The following is a 25,854-nucleotide window of genomic DNA, read 5'->3' as shown; positions in this document are numbered from 1 at the left end:
GAAACACAACAATAAATAACAGAACAGTCAGTATATTAACAGCATGCCAGTAACAGTTACAGCATAAGGCCAACAAAATAGGTAATTCAACAAGATATGTTAATATGCAACCACTACAATACATGACAGTAATAAAACACGTCCCAAAATACATTTTAATGTAACAACATATGTTAATAGTAAATCATAACCAATGAATAACAATAATAAATAAATTAAGATAAGGGGGTGGGGAGAGAGAGAAAAACATTCAGTTAGTACCATTACACGCTATTTACTTGACAACAGTGCTGCTATCTACTCTATGGCTCTGTTCTTCCATTATGTGTACAAGTCCCTTACAGCTGCTGTAGCATGTACATACCTCTTAAGCTGTTCACATGGGATAGTATGGGCCAAGCAGTAACAACTGTGGGTACACAACTACACAGAACACTTGCATATCAGGTGGACCAATATACCTACCAAGATGTACTGTGGGCTGATGTAGTGATACTTTGCAATGCAGGTAATCATTTCAATGTTAACCCTGTGACAGATGGATTACGCACTACTAATTACATTATGTGACAGCGTGACACTTGGCAGACATGTATGTGTACAGTACAGAAACTAAACAACTATCATGCCATGCTTGGCAGGCATGGGGCTAGAACACAATAGCGGTGACTGCAGAGGACATCTGCATGGACTGTATTAATTGACTGCAGCAACATTTAACAGACAGTCCAGGCATACAGCCATACCAAGATTATACATTTTCTTTCTTTTATTATTATTATTATTATTATTATCATTATATTTATTTCCTTTATTTTATGCTGTATTTTCACATTCTTGCTAATGATTGTAACAGTCTGTGACAGCTAAACACACAATTATTTACTCATAATATGGGCTACCTCAACCATTTACCTGGTCGTTCCTGTGATGAAAGAATATGTAAACATTACATGACTGATACTGTAATAGTTAGTGCTACATAACACTGGATTCGAACCCTGGTCTGTGTGTGGCAAAAATGTACTACGTATAGAGCATTTAACAAACTGAGCTACTAAGTCACTGCTGATTACTTAATGACTGATATTTGCCTAGAGCTCACCTGGAACCAAAATATGACCTGGTAGTAGTATTGCTGTGTTATACTAGACTACAGTGACAGCAGAACACGCATGCATGAAATACAAGCATGACAGAGATAGTAGGTAATCTATACATTAGTACATAAAATGCCAGTGTATGCAATATATTGTTAGAGGGTTGAAATATCTGTGAAGTCAACAGACAATATCAGATCATGGAATGGGCTACCTCACCCATATACTTAGCTTACCTGATGTTTGTGGATGACAGAGCATTATGTGAACAATATTGGCCTAGAAACAGCCTTGAATGGTACTATATATGTTAAACAATACATTTGACAGCCATCAAATGTGCATTCTACAGCTATTACAGTGTTATACTTGACTGCAACACCTTACCTTACAGTCTGAATGTATACAGTTCTACTACAATGGTTAAAACAAGACAACCCTGACGTACACAATTTGCCTTGGTGTTATTGGTATTGGTTCATGTTTTATTGCAGAATGGTTGGCATTATTCATTTCTTGCAAAACAGGTCTAATTCCACACTTATTGCACTACAGACTTTATTGTATATATACTTTAACACAGTTAATGGTATTGTTTCAAGATTTTATTGCACAACAGTTGTCAGTTCTTGCAATGCACCTCTAATTCCACATTTATTGCATTATAGACTTTATTGTATATATATATTAATGCAGTTAATGGAATTGTTTCATGTTTTTATTGCACTACAGTTGACATTATTCATTTATTGCAGGACAGCTCTGAGTCCACATTTATTGCAATACAAATTTCATTGAATATACTTTATTTCAGTTAATGCTTTACTCTTTCTTGCTTATTTCAGTACAGTTAGCATAATACATCCATACTCACCACACTCACGGTGCAACATGGCCAAGTGCCTTGCATGCAACTCAATGTTGTGAGCCCTCTCCTCTGCAGCTACTTGGAGAAAAGCACACCATTATGCATGCCAGTTTAGCAGACATTCAGATTAGATATTGGTATAACAGAGGTTAAATTACATACATACTTGTGGGCATTCCCTGCCCAAGCTTCTTGGACCCAGGTGTCCAAGAGATCTCCCTCTCGACGTTTCAGGTAATCATGATGTTGATGACACTGCTTACCTGTGTGGGGAATACCAGTAACACTGGTGAGTTCACTTGCCAGCTGGTCTCACTCCTCCACCTTACACTCTGAGCCCTGGAAACTTCCCTGCAGCAGCCGGTCATGATGTTTTTTTACTAGGAGCCCAACCATAAGCCTGGACTCCAGAATGCCCCGATGCTGCATCCAAAAGTGCGCACCTTCACCAATGCCTGCCATAGTACCCTTCATAGACAGAACCCTAACAGACTATGATGTAATACCGCCTACTGAGCATAACATAGCCTGTGTTCTTGCCCTTATATGCCATTGGGCAACATTTAAAAAAAGTGCTGTGGTGCTTAGCAACGCTGAGCTGTGCAGTGCGAAAACTCATAGAACCATATGCTTAGCAGTGCTTAGCAATGAGCAAACCAGCCAAGCAGAGCTTAACAGCACATAAACATTTTCAACCATTATTGCGTTTATGCTATGCTTAGCAGGTTTTAGCAGAGCTTAGCAGAGCTTAGCGGTCCATAATTTAAAATAATTGGCATAATCTGTATTTAAAAAAAAATGCTTATTATCCCTTCCATGTATTCAAGCCCTGCACCTACTGCATATGAGGTCATAACTCTCCACATTTAGCTACATGGATATGTGGAATTCTGCTATATCTTTACATATACCTCTGAGCTACCTATAAGCACTGCTGAGCACCTCACTGTGCCACGCCAATCTGCTCAGCTAAACATGACATTTAAATACATAATTAAATGTATCCGGATTCTATTTTTAGATGTCTGGCAGGTGTCTTGGTGCCACTTAGCATTGCTGTGCTCTGCACTGCACAAGTATGCTTTTTAAAATAACAAAAAAAAAATACCTTGATATAATACAATTGGACAGTGCAGGGAGTGTCTTACTCATCTGTGGACATAGTTAACACCACACTCCCTGCACTGATTCAATGACCATGTTATTCAGCTCTCCCTTGGCAACATGCCATTATTAATATGCATGGCTCACTGCTAAGGGGGATCCATGTACACAGACACAGTAACATTCAGTGTAGGCTCTACATTGTGCCTACATGGATTTTATTAAATCATGGGGCTTTTTCATAATTTCTTTGTTCACAATCCTTACTCATTAGCTCAATATTTATTTTATAATTCTCTTCATCTGTGGTTAACCTACTGACCGTTACAAACTGACTTCACTATCCCTTTATAAACATGCCTAAGATGCAGATTTTTTCTATGCAAATATCTACTTGCCTGTACTTTTTTTCTATAGATGAAAGTAGATATTTCCATTCCCTTTCTACTGACAGTGATATGTTGAAAGTTAATTTATTGTTGGGAATGTACTGGTTTAAATTTAAAAAAGTTGTGTTACTATCTAATTTATCCACAAACTCATCACCTTCCCATATAAAAAAAAATGTCATCAACAAAACATTTATAATATAGAATATTCTTTGCATGTATCATAGACTGATTATAAATACATTCTTCCTTTCATTGACTTAAAGCCATATTAGTATAAGCATTGGCTACCAGGGAGCCTATTGCTACTCCTGATGTTTGATAGTGTAGCTGCTCATTAAATATAAAAACATTATTATCCCAGACAATTTCTCATAAAAGACACAAAGTTTCTATCTTTCTTGTTGAAAAATCACTATTCTTACACAGATGATTTCTTGACGCTTCTATTCTATAAGAGTTCGGAACTATGGTGAATAAAGAATTAACATCAAGAATAACAAGATATAGTCCATTTTACTCTTATTCATCATATACTACTTATATAAGTTTTGTAAAAAAATAATTTGTGTCCTTTACAAAACTCTTAACATAACTCTGAAACGGTTTTAGTGTTTTTTCAAGATAAAAAGATAGGGGCACTGTTACCCATCTTTTTCCAGAGACAACTGATCTCATGGGGAGGTGATTTAATTTTTTATGTATCTTCAGCAGCCCATTTAAAACAGGTGTTCTAGGGTGTGCAACAAACATAAATCTATATAAGTCAATAGATATATGATATTGCCTTTCTAGATCGTAAACATCTGTAACTGAATATATAATATTCTTCAACAAGTAGTTTCCTATTTTTTTAATAGTATAGGTATTGTTACTTAGGAATTCTTCCATCCAATCTACATACTGAGCTCTATTCATAACCACAACTGCACCTTTTTTGTCAGCTTGTTTTATAATAATTTATGGATAATTTTTAACTTTATTAAAGCACTATATTGATACTTTGTACATAATTTAGGTACACTATAAAATTCATGTATCGGTTTCTTACAGATGTTCTGAAAAGCTAAAATTACAGGCTATTAGGAATAAATATACTTAATCTTTTACATTAAGTTTATACATTACCAGCATCTCAAAACATACATTTTAAATTCAAATTCCTTGTAAACAACTATAAATCCAATACAGCATTGACTACTGTGTTACCTGAAGCAGGCACAAACTGCAGGCCTTCACTGAAAAGTGAAATGACCGTTTCAGTTAAAAGTTTATCAGATAATTTCAAAACAGAAAGTGGATGCTCTACCTGTTGTTTACCGAATGGCTGCGTGTCTGCGAAGCTGCATAGTTTCTTCTTTCTTTTCTTCTGTTTGAATGGTTGTTTCTTCTTCTTCCTCATGACTGGTCTCTTTTCTTTTTTCTTTCTATTCTCTCGAGTAACACAACTTTTATCGCATTCTGGAGTATTCAAAAACCCATTTTCCGGTAGAACATTTGCCATCACTTTATCAGATTATAGTTCATAGCTTCCCATTTGCTGATTATCATCACTACATTGCATATATTCTTCACTACACCTCGCAGCTGTAATTGGATGATTAACAATTTGCTGTGATGGGATTGGCTGTGGTGGCTCAGTTGTATCTAAATCATACATTGAGCCACCTACATAAACTTTAGAATTTTTTTCTTTTTTATTCACTACTTTTTGGCCAGGATAAAATATGCCCTTTCATAAAATTAAGTATATGTCTATAAAATGTGCATCTTTTTGTTTTTGTTTGAGTCTCTTCTCAAATGTTACCAGCCATTCCAGCATTTCACAATAAAGTGAGAAATGCTTCTCAAAAAAGGGCATAGATACAGGATTATTCTCCAAAATGGCAATCTCATTCAATAACTCTGCTTCAATGGCCTTAAAAGGGAATTCATTAAAGTCATGTAGTTGGAACTCAATTTTAAATTATGTTCCTGCCATTTTTTTAACAAAATAAGATATGCAGTTCTATAAGTAGGCGATTTTAAGATTCTTAAGCCTCGTGTAGGTGTAACCACTCCCATCTCCAGAAATGCCCGAAAACTAAATCTCTGCCACTGCAGCCATTTAAAAGTCTGAACTTTTCTTTCTAATTGAATAATCAATTGTTAAAAGCTCACTGCTCAGTTGGCTGCTGGATTCAGGATCCACTTGAACATTCATGGAGTCTGATAGTAAAGGATTCATATGAGTGAGTAAATCACCCAAACATACACTATTCTCCAATCCTCGCTGCATACCAAAACCAAAATTGATCTGCTGGGACATCAACACCCATGTGCAAACTTGCACCAGAAAATAAGTCTCTTAAAAGTAGCAAATAGTGTGAGAATTGAAAAAAACGAAAGCTTGTGACAAGTAAAAACAATACAAAGTATTTTTACCTTCTGTTAATAGTTAGTATTTCATATGTTTTATTAGTGTTTATAAAGAGAGAATGCATCTTTAAATGCGGATATGTTTTATCATGTGACTTTTGATTAATGTATTTAAGACTGATGTGATTTAATTGTGATGTATGGATTGAGAAAGGGTGTTTTACCTGAAAGCTTTGCTTGTTAAAGTTTATGTTTGTTAAAGTTTGAATAAATATTTTACACTGGTGTTTATAAGCTCTTTCTTTTGATTTTTATGACCGAAGATAATGTGACAACTCACTGCATCAGTTTATTACTCAACTAGTACTGTATTTGAATGGTGACTGTGGATCCTGTTCCAGTTCACTGCATCACTCTACAAATACTGAACCTAAATGGTGACTGCAAATACTGTGGCAACTGTCTGCATCGATTTTCCAGTACTATATAAATATAATGATGGCAGATATTGTCACCATTCTCTGCATCAGTCTTCATGAAGCATACTTACATTGCTTGTGCTGCACCTGTGATGCACTGCATATTGGCTGATACATACTACAACTACTACTTACATGTATGAATGAGGGGCTCTTTGAGGACCCTCTGCATCTGCTGACTGCTACACACAGCAAGTTTTGTGCACATACAATAATACATAGCATGGTGACTCCCCTGCATACATGGCGACTGCAATTGCAAGTAGAATCTGCACTGATTGCTTTTGCTGTAAGGACTCTGCATGCATCCTGGCTAATGAGATCTGGAATATTCTGTGCATGTGATGATTCTTACACACTGTAAGTACTATACATATAGGGTGACTGATGGTACTTTAACAACTCTGCACACATGCGCACATACACATATACACACACATATGCACAAACACTCACTCATACACACATATACACACACACGCACACACACACACACACACACACACACACACACACACACACACACACACACACACACACACACACACACACACACACACACACACACACACACAGTAGATGTGACTTGTAATTGTTTTATATGTTTTGTGACTGCAGACAAAATGGCAGTTGTTAAGTATAAATGATGTGGTCAAGATCACAAGCATTTTGATTGCATCATATGTTTGGCAGGAATCACCCAAAATGTAGTTATTTCAAAATCAAATTAAATGGTGTAACCAACACTATGTCAGTTATTAATCACTGGACATTAAATAAGCCAGTATAGACAATTATTTTCAGTAAAAAAATAATATTCTGATACCTGAATATTTTGTTTACAGCTGCCAGTGAAAATAATTTACCTGAAAAATGTAAGCACAATCAAAGCATACCAGAGTCTGTCCAATATTATTTACAGGAATGCATCTGCAATTCAAACAACATTACTGAAGGTTCGCGTAAATGCTGTGGAAATGAAACAAGAGATCAGAATATCAAGGACTATTCTACAATGACAGCAGCTCTTACTAATGACAAGCCTTTTCTTTGCTGTGTTATCAATGACTCTGTACTATATTTGTGTAAAGATGAGCAAGTTACAGAAAATCGTGCCACTGGACAAACTACAGGTGGTAAGTATTAATCTTGTTATGTCTTCCAGTTTTTGTAAAAATTGCTGTATTATTAAATAATAATGAATGTATGAGTCTTGCTTTCAAGGAAGTGTTCATCTTTGCAAAGAATATGGTTTATGTTTGCAATCTGCTTTTCAGAAAATCTCAACTGCTTGTGTCCATTGCATTAAAATGGGCAGAAATGTACACCTCGGATGAGAGGAGGCAAGAACCCTAATGAACTTAAATGCAGTTTGATGAAAAATTGCTTATGAGTAGACAGAGCAAGTCATGAAAGTTGCAGGGGCAAAGTAGCCAGTGGTCCATTGCACCAGTTGCCTAGTATCTCAATACATATGAACATACAAATCCTATTAACAGTTTGATAACATCAATAATATCCATGCACCTTACATATGAGGTGCTTCATGTGTGTTGTGAGGAATGGCACCTCGGGGACCTTGATGCAGCATCCTCTCCCATTCATGTTCCCTTATGAAAAGGAGAGCTGGCCAATGCCACATAATCCCCCCTTCACAATCACCACCCTGGCATAAAACTCATTACTAGAACTTGGGTCACCAAAGCTGCAGAAATGAGTTATCCATGTATGGCAGTGGCCTCTCACATACCTTAACTATGGCTGGTATGAAAAACATGTGGCACTGAAATATTCTGATTATAAGTAAGTCATCAAAAGTAACTACATTTCTGAAGAGTAATGTACTCTGGTCATAGTGCATTAGGAGATTCATTTGTTTTTCTACTGTTCTCTCACTCATGTTCTTTTATTATGCATCTCTAGAAAGGATGAACTAGGAATATTTTTTTCTTATCAAAGCTAAATATTTTGCTGACTAGTGTATATGACTTAATAGAAACAAGGTGCTTAATTATATGACTCACAACAGTGAAGTAGGCTCTCCATTTTCCTGATAACTTTTGTATTTTTAGCTTGTTTTCAGTATGACAACTATTTTATCAATTACAGATGTTAGTCACTTTAAAGACTTATGAGATGTAAGTCTAAGAACAATGTGTTTTTTTTTTCCTTTTGAGGGGAATTGTAAAATAAAAGGCAAAGTTCTGAATAATGAACAAGCTGGCAAAGTACAAAAGTACAACGGCCAAAAGGAAGACCTGAGTTTATGTATGCTGAACTTTTAAAAGGGCACTTTTCCATATTCCTTAACTAAGCCCGAGGCTCTTAGGAACTATATTTGTAGGTGAGAAAGATGAAGAATACTGGCCCACAGATCTTTCCAGACTAACCTTTTTGTCTTGGTACTGCTATATCTCTTATACCTATATCAATAGCTACATATCTAATCAGGGGCTCAAGAATGAGATAAATTACATGGGGATAATACACATATCAAAGCTTTGCACCATTTTTCATAGAGAAATGATAACAGCTATGAGGGTTAGATATCACTTGAAAGATGGAAGCAGTAAGGCATTGACAGTTTACATGGTGAAATGAAGAAAGGTGATATATGTTCCAAATGCAGATATCATAAACCTCTGCAAGATCAAAATGAATGTCCTTGCAGCAGCAAAATAAAACAAAACCAGTTCAGCCCATTTGGCTCAAATGATTTCTGCATTCTATTTTATTCCCTTAATAAGTTGAAGCATGTCATCTTTGAGAATCATTGGGCATACTTTGGGTTTGTCTAAATTAATACTGAGTATTACTGAATATGGGAACTTCTGTACAGATGAAAATATGTATGCCAGTTTCATAGAGAGAAATATTTACTGAAAAAAATACTTTGATGACCATAGCACAGTCCTTTAACATATAAAGTTGATATGAAGCCATGAGTCCATTGATTAAAATTTATTGCTCACATTTCTGAAACAAGTGTAGGAAGCATACACTTGAAATTTGGTATATACCAATACTCTAGCCAGTACCATATTATACAGTATTTGGTAAACAATGTGTTGATTTTGCATTTTATTTTATTGATAAGTAAGGCCACTGACATTTTATTGTATATGAAACTCATGTCATGACATTATAAAAGACTGAACCGAACAATGCCTCATTATTTAAATTAATGTAATACAATAAAATGTAACCAAACTAAGAAAAAAGCACTGATGTATGTTGGAAACATCTTCACAGGTGGATTAATTCACTGCTATTTACATATGTTCTTTGTGACTTTAAATAAACTGATGGAAAAGGTAATCCACCTTGGTGGTCCAAATCCTTGTCTAGATTGCATCAAAGGAAAACACATCATTGGATGATACTTAGGAGATTTTCCAGTCAATAAAATAAAGACTGCTATCAAAATGTTGAAGTATCCCTCAGGTGTGGTGTAAGGAGAGCCACAAATAGGTATGATGCTAAACTAACTGCTCAGACATGTGATAATTAAAAGGTTTTCTTTAAACATCTCATACGGTATGAAAAAGGTGGGCAGGCAAAATAAGTGTTTCATTTGATAATTCAACAGTCAGATCCTAGCTTGTGTGACAAGTTTTATGGAAAGATGCCTTATGCTTCCCAATCAATTGTCTGCATTGGTTTAAATGAATCCAGTGTATCTCCTGTGATTCTCAAAAATATAGTACATCAAGTTATTAAAGGAATAAACAGAATGTAGCAGCTATGACAGAGGGGTTGAATGGTCTCTTTCTGGGTATTATCATATGTAACCTTGTCCCCTGTCTTATTTATCTATTTCAAATGTTTTTTCATCAGGAATTTTGCCAAAGACATGAAAAGAAACTTTTGGGATTCCTGTAACAAATATAGGTATCAGTTTCTTAGTTGACAAGGTACACCCTATAAGCTTTAGCAACCCTCTTGACAAATGTTATAAAATAATTATCCTCCCTTTGTTACTGTCTTGACTAATGAGTTTAATTTTAACAGGATCAGAAATGATTAAGAAATCAGGCAATAGTCAGTTTATTACAGTAAAATTAGACAATACATATAAAACAACATAGTATAACATAAATAAAGCAATTCATTATACTATATCAAGAAATAACAGAATACATCATCAATAAAATTAAAAGCTACAACCTTGCCAACACTTCGAGTGGGAAGCCCCTTTCAGCCAGGCAGGAGTGACTATTGGGAAAGCTCCTGGGCAGTGTTTCCACTCCACAGGTGAGACTTCTGTCTGACTGAGCAGAAAGTCCCATCTTTTAAAGGCTATGTGTGTTAATACGCACAGGATTAGCAAAGATTATGCTGAAACAAAACATAGACATTGGCCAAATGCCCAGGAATACTCCAGGTAAGCCTACTAGTTCCCGTGGTTGCCTGAAAACATCAAAAAAATGTGTAAAACAAGTCATAAAATAACCTCATTCCCATAGTTACACAGAAAAAAAAACAGAAGAAAATACACCATAAAGAATATTAACTCTTTACTATAACAGTTTTACTATACAAAGTCAGCAATCAATTCACTAACACTCAAGGTATATGTTTTGTATCACATTTATATCACAGTTACCATCTTCTTTCAAAGAGGGAATGGATTTAAACCAACATGAGTTCCTATTGGATTGTTCCTGTTTAACTAACTTGTTATGCTTTCATTTGAATTTAATAGACATCATCAAGGATTACCTGCTTATACAATTTATTTGGACTTGGTCAAACTTTTGATTCGGTTCCTCCTACAGAAGTATTACATTCAATGTTAAGTGCTAACATGAACCTGTACTTAATAAGGTCAGTAGCTAATCAAATTACAGGACAGAATACGACAAGTCACAATGGGAGAAAAGTTTTCTGATGGGAACACTGGGAATGTAGGAATTAAACATGGTCTATATCGGGATGCTTTTTATTCAAGTAGAAAGCACCACAGTCGAGCTGGATATAGGCAACAGTTTATTCAGTTCCAAACACCGAACACAAAGTGAACACTTTTTTTTTGAACTGTTGCCTATATCCAACTCGACTGTGGTGCTTTCTACTTGGTTATAAGTTTATTTTAGCACCATTTTATCCTTTTGTGATGCTTTTTATTCAGCATAAATAGAATCCTACATATAGGTTAGCAAATATGCTGCCAATATCAAATTTGGAACAATTATTACTAAGCTAGCAGACCAAGCATCTCTTCAAAAGTTCTTAAACACTCTTTGCCAATGGCAACATACCAAAAAGTGTTCTTTAATGCATCAAATTGCAGGGTTATTCATTTTGGTACTAATGACAAGTATCTTTATATACCATCCACAACTTCATGTTGCTTAAGTCAGTCAGTATTAAACAATTGTGTCGTATGATAGATAATCATCTCTTACTTGATGCCAATATTCTCATAATAATCAATAAGTGTTATGCAACGATGGGAGACTGACTTTATAGTTTACTCATTAGTGATGATGAGGTCTTGGTCCCTCTGTATAAGTCTGTCACAATACCTTCAATTGAATACTGTACATCAATGAAAATTTATGACATTTCACGACTTCAAAAAATAAGATACAAAGGTCATTTACTGGGCAAATCTTCAATGTAAGGTATGGCATCTAAGATAAAACAACTGACTTTCACATCTCTCCTTATTCTGTTTCCTACAGATTAATCAGGGTGATTTGATTCTTATCTGTAAATGCTCAAATGTGAAGTTACGGCTTCTAATGTTGGTGTATTATTTAATTCATACCATTTCAGTATCAGGAAAAACAACTCCCTTGTGGTTCTGGCAACATTTAAGACCACATTAAACAAGAAAAGTTTTCACAGCAGAGCTAGCAGTATGTGAAAGTTTATGCCTCACTCTATTAGCTAGAATGAGACTTTGAGTTTCTTTCTTCAACAACACTGAACATTGGATCTTTCCATGCTAGATGCATCAACAGAAAGTCTTTTTTACTGAAAGATGAACTGCCACTAGGTCTTGCATATGGAATACCTTACATTGAAGATTAACTGAAATGATGATGGGCCTCCACGTTATAGTAGAAAATGGACTAGATTGCAAACTGAAAAGAAAAGAAATCGTGCACTATAATCTTCATATTTTTATCAAAATCATTTGTATCTTTAGCATAACTAGAAATCATATTTAATTCTAAAAGAAAGATGCTTCATAAATACAAATAATGCTACAAGTAAAAGAATCAGATGGTGTTTACATGTTATAAAATTCAATTAACAGTTTGTTAGTTCTTGTTCTTGTCCACAAGATGACAGCCATAATCTTCTGAATACATTCCATACCCAACATTTTCTGAGTGTAGTGTTCTTCATATCTGTGGTACAAAGGACTGCAGAAATATATTTAAATGGGAGTAGGATATTCTGTCACATGCTATGAGGTTCATTTGTACTATTGACTGAAACAAAATGGATGCTTTATATGATTTTTGATTAATTTCTCCAAATGTGCAGTAGCCACACAGATGATTATGTTAAGCAGGAAGTAGACAAGATGCACCCCCCCCCCCCCCCGAGTGGCACTGGTGGCTGGGGTTGACATAACAGAAAAAATAAATAACTAAATAATTGCCTTGCTCAACTTTTTGTCTTGACTAACTATGCTTTGGGGGCATAGTTTTTGACCCATCATTCTAGATTTGATCATGGATAAGCATTCACACCCCAAACTGTCTGTGAAGCACTCAGGTGATATTAACCTAGAAAATGGGTGGCTAATGATTATATTGTCATGACAGTGTTTGGAATAGAAATATTACCTTTTTTATTTATTTTAATTTTTTTTGTTTGCTACTTAGGAGAGATGTTCTAAAGGCCCTTTTTAGGCACAACCTAGGCCAGATGGCAGGAAAATGACATCATTTCAGAATTAAATGAATAAAAAGTGCTAAAGGAAATAAATCAGATTCAGATATAATTAATTCAGTAAAAAGAGTCTGTATAATGTAAAATGGCTAACTATATATTAGGCATGGCATGAGAAGTAATGTTCAGTTTGTAAACTAATCTGTGAGTGCTGTGAGTCCTATACTACTCCTTATCCTAACTTAGAACATCATTATATAAGGTGCTATACTGCAGGTGCTCCAGAGCATGCTTATTCCTGTTTTCTTCTATCAAAATGCCTCATAACAGAACAGAGTAAGCAGAATAAGTGCTCCTGTAGCTTACTTTTCCTCCCATCTACCATCACTCTAACCACTCTGTAGCACAAATGCTACTGATGTGTTTCACCCTCAATTTCTGGATACTTTCCCTCCCCAAAAGGGCACCTTATTGAGCCTTTACCACCCTATTTTACCTAACAGCCAGTATCTAGTATTTAGCTGAGATGTTTCGTCTACAGTTACTAGATGCTTTGCACCAAACAGCTAGTATCCTTTAATTCTTAGCTTACCATAACTATACAGTGCCCAGCCTCTCTTAAATGGCTCCTTCTATATATTGCCTAGCCACTGTTTAAATTGTTGTGAGTTATATACTCCCTCCCCAGCTTATTCTACTGGTTCTGATAAATTGCTAAGGATTTTTTTCACACTCTGCCTTCAATAGCGTTTATTTTCAACTCCTGCTTAAAGACGTATCCTTGCTTTGTTGAAATTGCCTTTTGACTTTGCTTTGAAATTGCCTAGCCATCCTTTACACTCTGTGTAGAGGTACAATGCATATTTAATATGTTTCAAATGTATTATTCTGCCTGAACTTGCTGTTGTACCACTGTATTTATCTGCTCCCCACACCAAACATCTAAAATGTATAACTACATTTGCCTTTAGACTTTTACTAGTTGGTTGAGATAATACTAAGATTTGTCTGTGTTGCTCTCTCTCCATGTTTTTCTCATTGCTCTCCTTTTCATAGCTGTTCTCAATTACTTTTACCTTTAACTTAACCCTCCCTCACTTATACCCTTCTTCCAGACCCACTCCTCATTTCTGTTCCTTACACTTTCCCTACAAATCTACTCCACCTCTTATACTGTTTAGTTCATACTTTCTTCCTCCCTTTCTCCCTATACTTATTTTTGTTTGTTTCTCCCCTCTCTTTTACAGCACTCCTCTCCTGAGGGTCGATCTCTACCTCCTGAATTACACGGACTTTCTGCATAAAGCCAAGTCGGCCCACCTGGATCTTTCCTGCTCACTAGTTTGGGCTTACCCCAAATTAATCCTCAGTGCGGAATCCCTTACCTATTTTGCTCTCAATAAATGTATGTAGCCTTACTACAAACTCAGTTATCAAAATATCCTTATATGCTAGCCTGTCCCTCAGTGTGTGTGACTCAGCAGCCTACCTCAGACCACAAAGATCCCCCTCTAACTCACTACCTCTAACCTCCCATCCCATTTTTTGTATCCCTTTGAAGACTTCCCCTCTCATTTCCTCTTTACCTCTACTTTTTCTTACCTCAGTCTCTTGCCCATCCTGCTCCATTCTATTTCCCCATTGCCTCTCTGCCTGCCTATTCTCCTCTCACCACTAGGTGGCAGCACCTTCCCACCTTTTTGTCTACTCCTACTCTATTTTAAAATAACTTTTTTTCTTCTCCTCTTTTTTATTTTTTCTTCTCTCATCCACATTCATCTCCCAGTTACTTCTAATGCCTACTATCCCATAACTTTACTCCTCTATCCCTCCTTTATACTATTTCCTCTTCCCCAGAGTTGCTCTATTTTCTATCAATTCTACCCAGCTTTACTGCACTTTCTCTTACTTACCTCAGCTCCTACCTGCAGTGGCTGATACTTTTTCAGCAGGCCTCTTCTGCTCTGTTGCTCTATCCCATTCTGTTCGCCTTGCGGGCTCATTCCGCTCCCCTACCCTGCCCCAATTCTCACCCGCCCCCAGTGCTCCTACATTTATTGCCATCCCTTACTCCCTCCCCATTACAACACCCAATCTCACCACAGCATAACTCCTTCCTCTGCACCAAACTCACCCTACCCTATACTCCTCCTCCCATTCCATCTGCTCTGCCTATTTCCCTCTAACCTCCATATTCCTATCTCCTCATAACAAACTTCAACCACAAATGCCCTCTTTTACTTCCACAACTCTTACCCACCCCCAAAACTCCTCCTCCTCATTCTACTTCCTCTATACCATGCCACCTCTTATACAAACCTCCATATACACCCTCTACCTCCATACCCCAACCATTCGAATCACTTCTCCAACATATCTGCCTCTCTTACTCCCATTCACCCCACCTCTCTATTAACTTTAAAACTGTTTCAAATCCCCCTCAAATTTCTACAAACCTAAAATCGCATCCCACCATCCATCCCTAACCAAAAAAATTCCTAAAAAACATATTCATCTTCTCTCATACCTCTTCTTAGCAGGCGATATTCATCCCAACCCCGGACCAAACACTTCTCAAACTTATAAACATAGCTCCAAAAACAAACCTATTCATAAAGACCTCAAATTCCTCAGTATTAATGCCCAAAGCTTAACTAATAAAATTACCCTGTTTCATGCCTGGGTCAACCATAACTCACCTGACATAGCAACCATCTCTGAAACCTGGCTAAAACTACACATAACTGACTCAGAATTCCTTCCCCCCAGATTTCAATGTCTCTGATCTGACTGGCTAAATAAAAGAGGTGGTGGAGTAGCACTAATTTACTCTAATCATTTATCTATTACACCTTTCCCAAATCCTATTCCATCCTTTAATAATGCTGAACTAGTAATTGGCATGCTAAAATTAAATAACCGTAAAAGTATCTGCATCATCTCCCTTTACATTCCCCCTGATAATAATACTAATACTTTAGAAGACTTCCTCTCCTGGACCTTCACAAATATTAAACAAGAAACTTACATAATGGGAGATGTAAATATTGACTGGCAAAAAAATCATAGACTCTAATCCCACCTTATCAATTAATCTCTTCAACTTTACTCAACTTATTCACACAGTCACTAGGCCCAACAAGACCAACCACCCAGGCTCCATCCTAGACTGGATACCAGTGTCCCACCCAAATAAAATCACTACATCTGGTGTCACTCCCGACCCATTAGGAGATCACCTCCCTGCTTTCACCCACAGAGCCACTTCCTCTTCCCCATACTCCCACCACCTCCTACAAACCCGTAACCTAACTAACTTTAACCCCTCTACCTTCTCTGATTTCCTTATGCTCACTAACTGGAACCCACTAAAAACCCTGCCCTTAGATGAAGCCGTAGACTTCTTCAACTCTGCATTCCATTCTGTCCTAAACTCCCTAGCTCCAACACGAACCAAAAGAGTTAAAGCCAAAACAGCCACTTGGCTTACAAAAGCTACCAAGAAAATTATGCAACAAAGAGACAAATCTTGGAAAAGCTAACTCCATCATAAACAGCCTGAACTGTTACTAAAATACAAACAGCTGTGAAACTTAGCCAAAAAACAAGTTATTAAAGACAAAAAATCCTACTACAACCACCTACAAATAAATCATACAAAGATCACCAAACAATTCTGGAACTCTATAAACACCCTTCTCTAGCCTGATACCACAAATAACTCTTGTCCTGACACTATCAAATCTGGCCAAGAAATTGCCAAACTATTTAATACCTTCTTCACCTCTTCCATTGCTGAGTTGACCAAAACCTTCCCCAATAACATCCCCCTACCCACCTCCTCCCAAGCTTCCACCCCATCTCCTCCCACTCCCCTTATTTTTTAACTTAAACCTGTATCCACAACCTCATAAAGAAATGTATCTATAAACTTAAACCTTGCACCAATGCTCCTGACAACATTCCCTCCTCCTACTTAATAATTGCCTCTGACAGTACTGCTCTCCCTATCAGCATCCTGATTAATAGATCACTACTCGAGTCATATGTACCAAAACTGTGGCATTCTGCTTTTATTCTTCCACTCCATAAGGGTGGAAAAAACTGTAACCTCTCCAACTTCTGCCCTATAGCCATCCTCTCTCCCATCTCTAAACTTCTCGAAAAATGCATTCACATACAGCTCATGCCATTCCTAACCGAACGTCAACTGCTCTCTCCTACCCAACACGGCTTCCGCCCTGGACACAATACCAACACAGCCCTTCTCTCCTTTTTACACTCTATCAATTCAGCCTGAGATTCTGGTAACTTAGTTTCATCTGTTCTATTAGATTTATCTAAAGCTTTCAATACCATCTCTCACAACCATCTACTAAACCATCTATCTAACCTTAACATCTCCCGAAAAACTCTGTCCTGGTTCTCCAGCTATCTTTCTGACAGGCCTCAAGCAGTGAAATGGGGCCAGTCCTCTTCCACCTTCCTTCCAACACCCACAGGAGTTCCCCAAGGTTCCATTCTTGGCCCTCTGCTATTTAACATCTTCATTAATGATTTCCACAAAGCCATTCCAAATACCAAAATTGCCCAATATGCAGACGACTCTACTCTGATCTGCTATGCCTCCAACCAAACTGAGCTCAAATCTCTAACTCAATCTGACTTCTCAACCACTGAAAAATGGATGCTCCAAAACCACTTCTCACTTAATGCTAACAAAACTAAAATCCTCCTATTCACTCCCTCCAAATCCACTCCCATTGACAAAAACTCATTTCAAATTACCAGCCTCAACAACTCTGTCATTGATATTGTTCCCTCCGCCAAACTCTTGGGGGTCACCATTGATGAACACCTAAAATTCAATACCCATATCCAACTTAACATCAAGAAAACCCACATAAAACTTGGCCTACTCTACAGGAATAATCACTTCCTCTCTTCCTCTACTAGACTGACCCTGGCCACTACATATCTCCTAACCGAAAACACAGCAAACCTGTTGTTTAAAAAGTAAGATGCAGCCGATGCCAATGAGGAGATGTAAAGCAATACCAGTAAAATGCTTATAGCACAAAAACCAATACGAACAGGAAGCCACCACACATTCCTTCTTTAAAACCGCTTTATTGACCTAGGTTTCGTCCATACGAACTTCTTCAGAATGCATACTGTTATCTCAACACAAGGTTTATATATGATTTAAGTCATTGAATAATTACTTAATTGAAGTAATTAACTTTCAATAATAAGTTCTTAAAAGGGAAATAACACATTTCATAAGATGGAATCAAATGTACCAACCATATAAGTGTATATTAAACCCAATGTTCAATATAAGTTGTATGTATACACAATATGTTAAAAAATTAATAATTATACTAAAACTGAATTAAATATATACAACAAATTAACTTAATATACTATACAATATCTTAAAAATATATGTGTATATATTATACAATATCTGTATTTATACAGATATTGTATAATATAATATATATATTTTCCATCTTATGAAATGTGTTATTTCCCTTTTAAAAACTTATTATTGAAAGTTAATTACTTCAATTAAGTAATTATTCAATGACTTAAATCATATATAAACCTTGTGTTGAGATAACAGTATGTATTCTGAAGAAGTTCGTATGGACGAAACCTAGGTCAATAAAGCGGTTTTAAAGAAGGAACGTGTGATGGCTTCCTGTTCGTATTGGTTTTTGTGCTATAAGCATTTTACTGGTATTGCTTTACATCTCCTCATTGGCATCGGCTGCATCTTACTTTTTAAACACTACATATCTCCTCCCATCTCTTCTCTATGGCGCTCCTCTGCTTACCAATCTATCTTCCACCCTTACCTCCAAACTAGAAGTATGCTACAACAAAATCTCCAGGTTTGCCACAAAAGCAAATGCCTCCTCTCACCACTGATACTCCCTATTAATGTTAAACTGGCTTGAACTCCCCAATCAACTAGACTTCCTCCAAATTGTCTCAGCCCACAAGTTACTATTTCAACCCACCAGCTGCCCTGCTTTATCTAATATCCTCCTACCTTATAGCCCCCCCAAGACCCCTTAGATCCACTCACCAAAACCTCATTACCATCCACATCCCTAAGCGCCCTGCTGGTCAACATTTACTCTCCTTTACCCTAGCTAAAAAATGGAATGCCCTGCCCTCCACTTTGAGGGCCTGTGACAACCTAAACACCTTCAAAAGACTACTTCACTCCTACCTGTTTCTTCACAGAAAATGTAACTGCACTGTTCACCCCATACCTCCCAACCTCCCCTTTTCCTTCTCTCCTGGCTAACCTCCTTCCCTTCAAACCTCTCACTTATAGCCAGACTATAATTTATAACCAATCTCCACCCAGCCTCTCGCTCTACGCCTCTCATCCTTTCCTTCATAACTACTTTTTAACATCTTGGCTACTAAGTATTGGATACCTTTTCTTTCTACTACCCGACCTGGTATATAATTGTACAACTACATATTGAATGCAATGTAAATAAATCTTTTTTTCCTTTTGTTATTTCAGTTTATTATGTAACTTAGCAATGTGATAATTCTATATGTTATGTAACTTGTTATGCGGAGATTCGCAGCTTAGCAATGTGAAGATTATATATTCTATGTAACTTGTTATGTGGAGCTTTTCTCACCGGGCCTCCACTGAAAATGGGATCTTGAGCCCAGTGGACCTCCCCAGTCACCAAAATGGAGTAGATAAATAAATAAATAAATAAATAAATAAATAAATAAATAAACTGTGAAGAAAGAAAATTCATAACAAATAAAAAAGAAACTGTGCACTATATGTAAATATTTGTGAATTTTGTTTAATTCAAAATACTGAAGACACCACCCTGTCTTTCACTTTATTGATCAAAAGTGTATTTGGTACATCACTGTGGATAATGTACTTCCCTTTATAATTTCCAACACAAATCCTATTTTAAATTGCTAATGTTTATTCTTCATATATATTAATATATTTTCCATTCCAAAGAATTAGGTTCTCCTAGCTTCAGAAAGAAGATGCATCATGAATAAATATACATCCATACATCCAGGTATAAGCTATACAAAACCCTCCCCTTGTGTCTATGCTGTTTTTGTGTTTATGGAATATAGTCCATATTATGCACTAATGATTTATTAAAACAGGATCCATGACTTTGCAATATACGTACACCACTGCAACTATTCAAACAGCACTCTGGGCATATTTCATAGGTAGGTACTAGGCTATTGGCCCTAGAGCCTATACAAGCCTAGCCAAAAAGGTACCCTGGCATTCGCCACCCAAGAAAATTATTTTCCTGTGCCCCTGTCAAGCAAAACCACAGAAGTGATCCCCAGGGTGAATTTCTTATTACCTATCCAATCATCAAGATGTTTCTTGAAGAGTGCTAATGAGGAGCTCTATTTGATATAGCTAGGTAGTCTGTTCCCGAGTATGGGAAGTCTCTGGGACAGGAATCTATCCCTCCAGAATGTTCTGTTTATTGTGGTGACAAGGTTTAAGCCCCCAGAGCGTGTAGCATGGAGGGATTTGGATTTCTTTAAGTGGAGCATGTCCAACAGCTCTGGGTTTGACATTGCTTTGTATGTTAGGCAGAGATCACCTCTGAGTAGGCGATATGCAACAGAGTAAAACTGGAGTTTTTTCAGTTGGTCTGCATAGGGCATATGTTTGAGGCCAGTAATCCTCTTTGTGAGCTATTTCTGTGGCCTTTCCAGTTGTTGTAGATGTCTTGTGAGGTACATACCAAAAGAGGAGTTGTACTCTATAGTGGGTCTAATGAGTGATGAGTAGAGGGGAACAATGACCTCTTTTTTTCTGGATGTGAAACCTTTTGTGATGAGGTGTGCCACGTAGAAGGATTTTCTGACCACTGTGGTGATGTGATTATCAAAGGAGAGACTACTGTCCACCTGTGTTCCAAGGTCTCTTATCACAATTCTGGTGTTAAGTAGGCTAATCCAGCAGTATATTATATCTTCAGAATAACAATGGTGGCATTGCGCCACAGATGTGACACTTTTATTAGTAACTGCTGGGCTTCCACAATGGGAACTTGACTCTTGAGTGTGTATGTATGTAAGAAATACATTAAATGTATCCTACTGTTTCCTTGAAATACAAATACTCCAAAAATCAAAGTAGTTAAGAACATTCTTCTTGAAGGGGAAACACTGCACAACATAAATCATTACAAAATAGTTAAAAATTTAAACTAAAAACAATCAGGGAACAATTGACTCAGTACCTCCACATCACTTTACTTATACAGACTAACCCTGGGATGTAAACTCCATGTAGCCTTCATGTAGGCTTTGAGCAAAGCCTGCACAGAGGTTACATGTATGCACTGTGATGTGAGGTGAGCACGTGAGCAGCAGGGCTAATTACATATTCATGCCATGCACCACATTTAGACATAAATAAACATGGGCTTTGTGCTGACAACAGTGTTGCCAGCCGGGAAACCATGTAAAGTAACATGGATAACAAACCTATATTAAACCACCAAGAAGGAAAAATAGTCCAGGAAACGACTCAGCCAGTATATCCAAAGAATTTATTTTATAGTACCAACAATTGATGTTCTCCAGCGCCTCGGCATAAGCCTTTTAACAGAGTATAACAAAACCCATTTCTCATTCCTTTATATAGTAAAAAACTATTCTAATAAAACAATTAAAAAAACAGTTAATTACAGCAGCCATTTCCAATCAAGCTCTCTATTTAACCTCTTAGGGTATAGAGTATCAAATTTTAAAATAAACAGTGCTTCTTTCCATTGTAGTTTATTCTTCAAGCACATACCTTTCACACAATGTACTTTTTCCAAAATTGTGCCTGTTAAATTCTTACCATCACTGTTGTGATATTTTTTTTAAAATGAAAGCCTAAAGGGCTTTCTACCTTTTCATTTTTAATATTTCTCAGATGTTCTAAGAACCTAACTCGAAAACTTCTTTTTGATTCACCTATGTAAAATAAATTGCATTCACATTTGAGTACATAAACAATACCCTCTGTGTTACAACTAAAATTGCCATTTACATTAAATTTCTTTCCATTTATACAGTCAAAAGAATTTACTGTTTGGTTACATATACTACAATGACCACATGCTTTAAAACCATAATCAGAAATACATTTAGTTAGACTGGCAGCAGAAAAAATAAAATAAGCATGAACTAGCATATCTTTAATACTTTTTCCACGTCTATAAGACACCATAGGTTTTTGAGGTAACAATTCACCCAAGCATGGATCTTGTAACAAATGTGTCCAATAAAACATAACAATTTCTACTAATTTCTCTGTATGTGTTCCATATATTGTAACAAAAAACATTTTATCCACTTGTTGATTATACACATATTTATCTGATTTAGCCCTATATTTTACTTGTTTATGAGTCTGATTATTAAAATTCAAATTATTTTTTTTAATTATTTTTTTAGCTTGTTCTACACTTTCTACACTATAACCTCTTTTGATAAATTTCTGACAAGTCAACTCAATTTCTAATTCTTTTTGTTGTTCATCACTAGTTAATTTTGAAATTCACAATAATTCATTATAGGGAAGTGCTGATATTAAGTGTGGAGGATGGCAACTAGTCCCATTAATGAAATTATTCACACCTTCAAATTTATGATGCACTGATGTTACTACCTTATTACCTCTAACATGCAAATTTACATCCAAAAATGTAACTTTATCTCCCCACTGAGCTCCATCAAACTTTATACCAAAATTATTACAGACTAGGTCATGAATAAAATTATGTACATCTAAACTACCCCCTTCACATAGAAAGAGTAAATCATCTATGTAACGATAATATTCTATTACATGACTTCTGAAAAAGCACATTCTATATAAAAATTTGGTTTCAAAATAACCCATAAATAGATGATGAAAAAAATGTAGAAGATGTACAGTTTGATCATTATTTTGTCCCAAACGTACAGTTGTGTACATACCATTAATGTAGATGTTCGAGTGTATTCACTGTTGCAGTCATTACAATCCAGGAAACAGGCCGGAGGGGTGTGCATGAGGACACGGACATATCTGTCGAATGCAAACCACCTCATAAGCTGGTGAAAACCATGCAAATGAGGTTGATGTGTGATCTAATAAGCAGAAAGGCACCTGTGTAGGTGCCGTGTTGGTGTAAGAAATGTATGCGGATAGTAACCATGTACTGGACTGTAATTTTTAAACAGGAGCTGTAAAAGCCAAAAAAAGTGTGGATATGGTACTGTAAGCAAGCAAATAGCCAAAACTGTGGCCAGTGTGTCCAGAAAGCAACGCAAATCATGTCTAGGGTGTGTACTGCATGCATCCTGAAGCACTGTTCTCTCAACTGCTGCAGGCACAAGATAAGTCACTCTTCTTTACAACAAATGAATGGGGTAGTAGACTGTGGTAGCATATGTATGGACCTGTCACATGTATGCAAGGGAATGGAGTGGGCTACTGCGATAGCCACAGACAACTGACAACTATGTGGGACAACAGGAACCATCAGCCCAATACTGGTCACCCCCGATATGCTGTTGTCATTGACCACACAAAGCTCAGTTCTGGCACCTTGTTTTTCACCGTTAACTTTTCTGATCTGCAGACCATGAACAAAGACCTCTGGCTAACTAAGTTTGCAGATGGCGGTAGACTGGAAGCCCTTCTCAAGTCCCATTCTGATGCCCAAGCCTTTCAGCAAGAATTTACAATGCAGTCAATAATACCCGACACAGTAAAAACAGGTTCAAAGTAAATGTAAAAAAGTGTAGCATTGTCATAGCTGGTAGAGAACCACTCCCTTAGCATAAACCACAGAATTTAAAACAATGGCATGTCTGGAGCTGTACTGAAAAAAGTACCAAATCTCAAGTTTCTCTCTTTTCTGTGAAATTTAAAATTAAAAGTCGCATTCCTTTTCTCAGTTTGAATATTGGAATTGATATTGATTATGATAGGCATCATTTACATTTTTTTCGATGTTATATATTAATCATTCCTTAATTGTGCTTAAGCTTCTCCCTGTCCATCCCTATCCATTAGTGTCTTATGTTTGGAAAATTAGTGATTTAAAGTAGTCCTTCTAAGACAACTTAATAATTTCCCCGCAAGTTAAAGTAAGCATACTGTTTAAAAATAAGCCTTACATAGCTGTCACATTCAAATATTTGTGATTCTACCTAGAACTCACATATTTCCAGTAGCCAAGATTCATATTAATTTGGGTTTCCCCACAAATTTCTCACTGGGGAAGGTACCGGAGAAGGATATATTTATTCCCATTCATATGTTGGCTAGTGATAGAACTATTGGTAAGTCCATTGTTAACAACCTTAATCTGAAAGCTTGGAATCTGCTGCACCAAAGCCCTATCATTTATGTTTGCTGACAGCTGCATGCTGGTTATGTCTGAAACCACTACAGAGACTCAGACATGACTAGGGAACTACAACATTTTCAACTTTAGTGAACATTTGGCTTAATAAGAGAAAAAATATTATTTTTCCACTAAATCAGAGATAAGTCCTTTATAGGGACTAAGCCTTCTCTCCCTTTCACATAGGGAAAGGAACATCCAAAATACCCAGGTATCTATTTACATTCTTCAATCCCTAAAGTCAGAGCATTTCATAGGATAAGCCAGGTGAAAGGTAGGTAGAGAAAGAATAAGCAAAGAATCATTGAAGAGGCAAACTTAGTGATATGCAGTTTATCACAAAAACGTGAAAAAGTATGCCACCAGATTAAAAGGTAATTAGGAAGTCCTGACCAGCAAATAAAAATAAGAAACTGATTGTGCAAGATGACTTCTGGTAACATTAGCTGTCACAGGTAGCCATTACCACAAAGTTCAGGATTGCCTTAGTGGAGATTATTATTACATGTTATGACATCTATTCTTACATACCTTTGATAAAGACAGAGGCACTCCTAAACACCCTGGTGGCCAAGGTGTCAGTAGGCATACCCTGTGGAAGCACAGATGTTGGTTTCCCTACTTGGCATGGTAGTAAGCAACATATGAATAATAGGATACACCTAGGTCTCTATGTCTCTCCAATGAGCCATTCATGCATGTATTCACATACTTGCCAAGACATAGAGGCTGTTCTCATTCATCTCATAAGGGAAAAGGACAGGTACATTGCTTGCATGTCACACCATATGACTTTATGTGTGTGTGTGTGTGTGTGTGTGTGTGTGTGTGTGTGTGTGTGTGTGTGTGTGTGTGTGTGTGTGTGATACCTTTCAGCCTCTTACCACAAGAAATCTGGGCAAAGCCTAAATTAATGGGGGAACAAAGGCCCAAAAAAAGGGACATATTTTAAATATTCCTGTTATAGACTTAGACAGTTGCTAGAATAACAGCATTTGTCTTAGCATGCATTTTCTGAAGGAGATGAAGTCTGGAACTTAAATGTATGCCATTACTTAGTTATTTCAATCCTCAGTGATATGCCACAAAAATACAAATTTTATGAGGAACAGGCCAAAAATATGATCAAAAAAATTTGGACATTCTGCGAAAATCTGGACAGTTGAGAGGTATGGTGTGTGTGTTTGTGTGTGTGGGGTGTGTGTGTGTGTGTGTGTGTGTGTGTGTGTGTGTGTGTGTGTGTGTGTGTGTGTGTGTGTGTGTGTACTG

General features: G+C 36.7%; 1 protein-coding gene across 1 annotated transcript in view; it reads left to right on the top strand.

Annotated features, from left to right (window-relative positions):
• LOC122809625 overlaps positions 1-25,854 on the top strand; it is a 352,298-nt gene that overhangs the window by 131,259 nt on the left and 195,185 nt on the right. Inside the window, exon 2 of the mRNA XM_044081259.1 lies at positions 7,144-7,434. Coding sequence (XP_043937194.1) covers positions 7,144-7,434 — 291 coding nt within the window. The remainder of the gene's footprint in view (positions 1-7,143; positions 7,435-25,854) is intronic.

The sequence above is a fragment of the Protopterus annectens genome, chromosome 8.part0, assembly GCF_019279795.1.
Source record: "Protopterus annectens isolate FY-2018-M chromosome 8.part0, PAN1.0, whole genome shotgun sequence".
NCBI classification, from domain to species: domain Eukaryota; kingdom Metazoa; phylum Chordata; order Ceratodontiformes; family Protopteridae; genus Protopterus; species Protopterus annectens.
The sequence above is the reverse complement of the archived record's forward strand: the minus strand, read 5'-3'. Positions and strand labels throughout refer to the sequence as shown.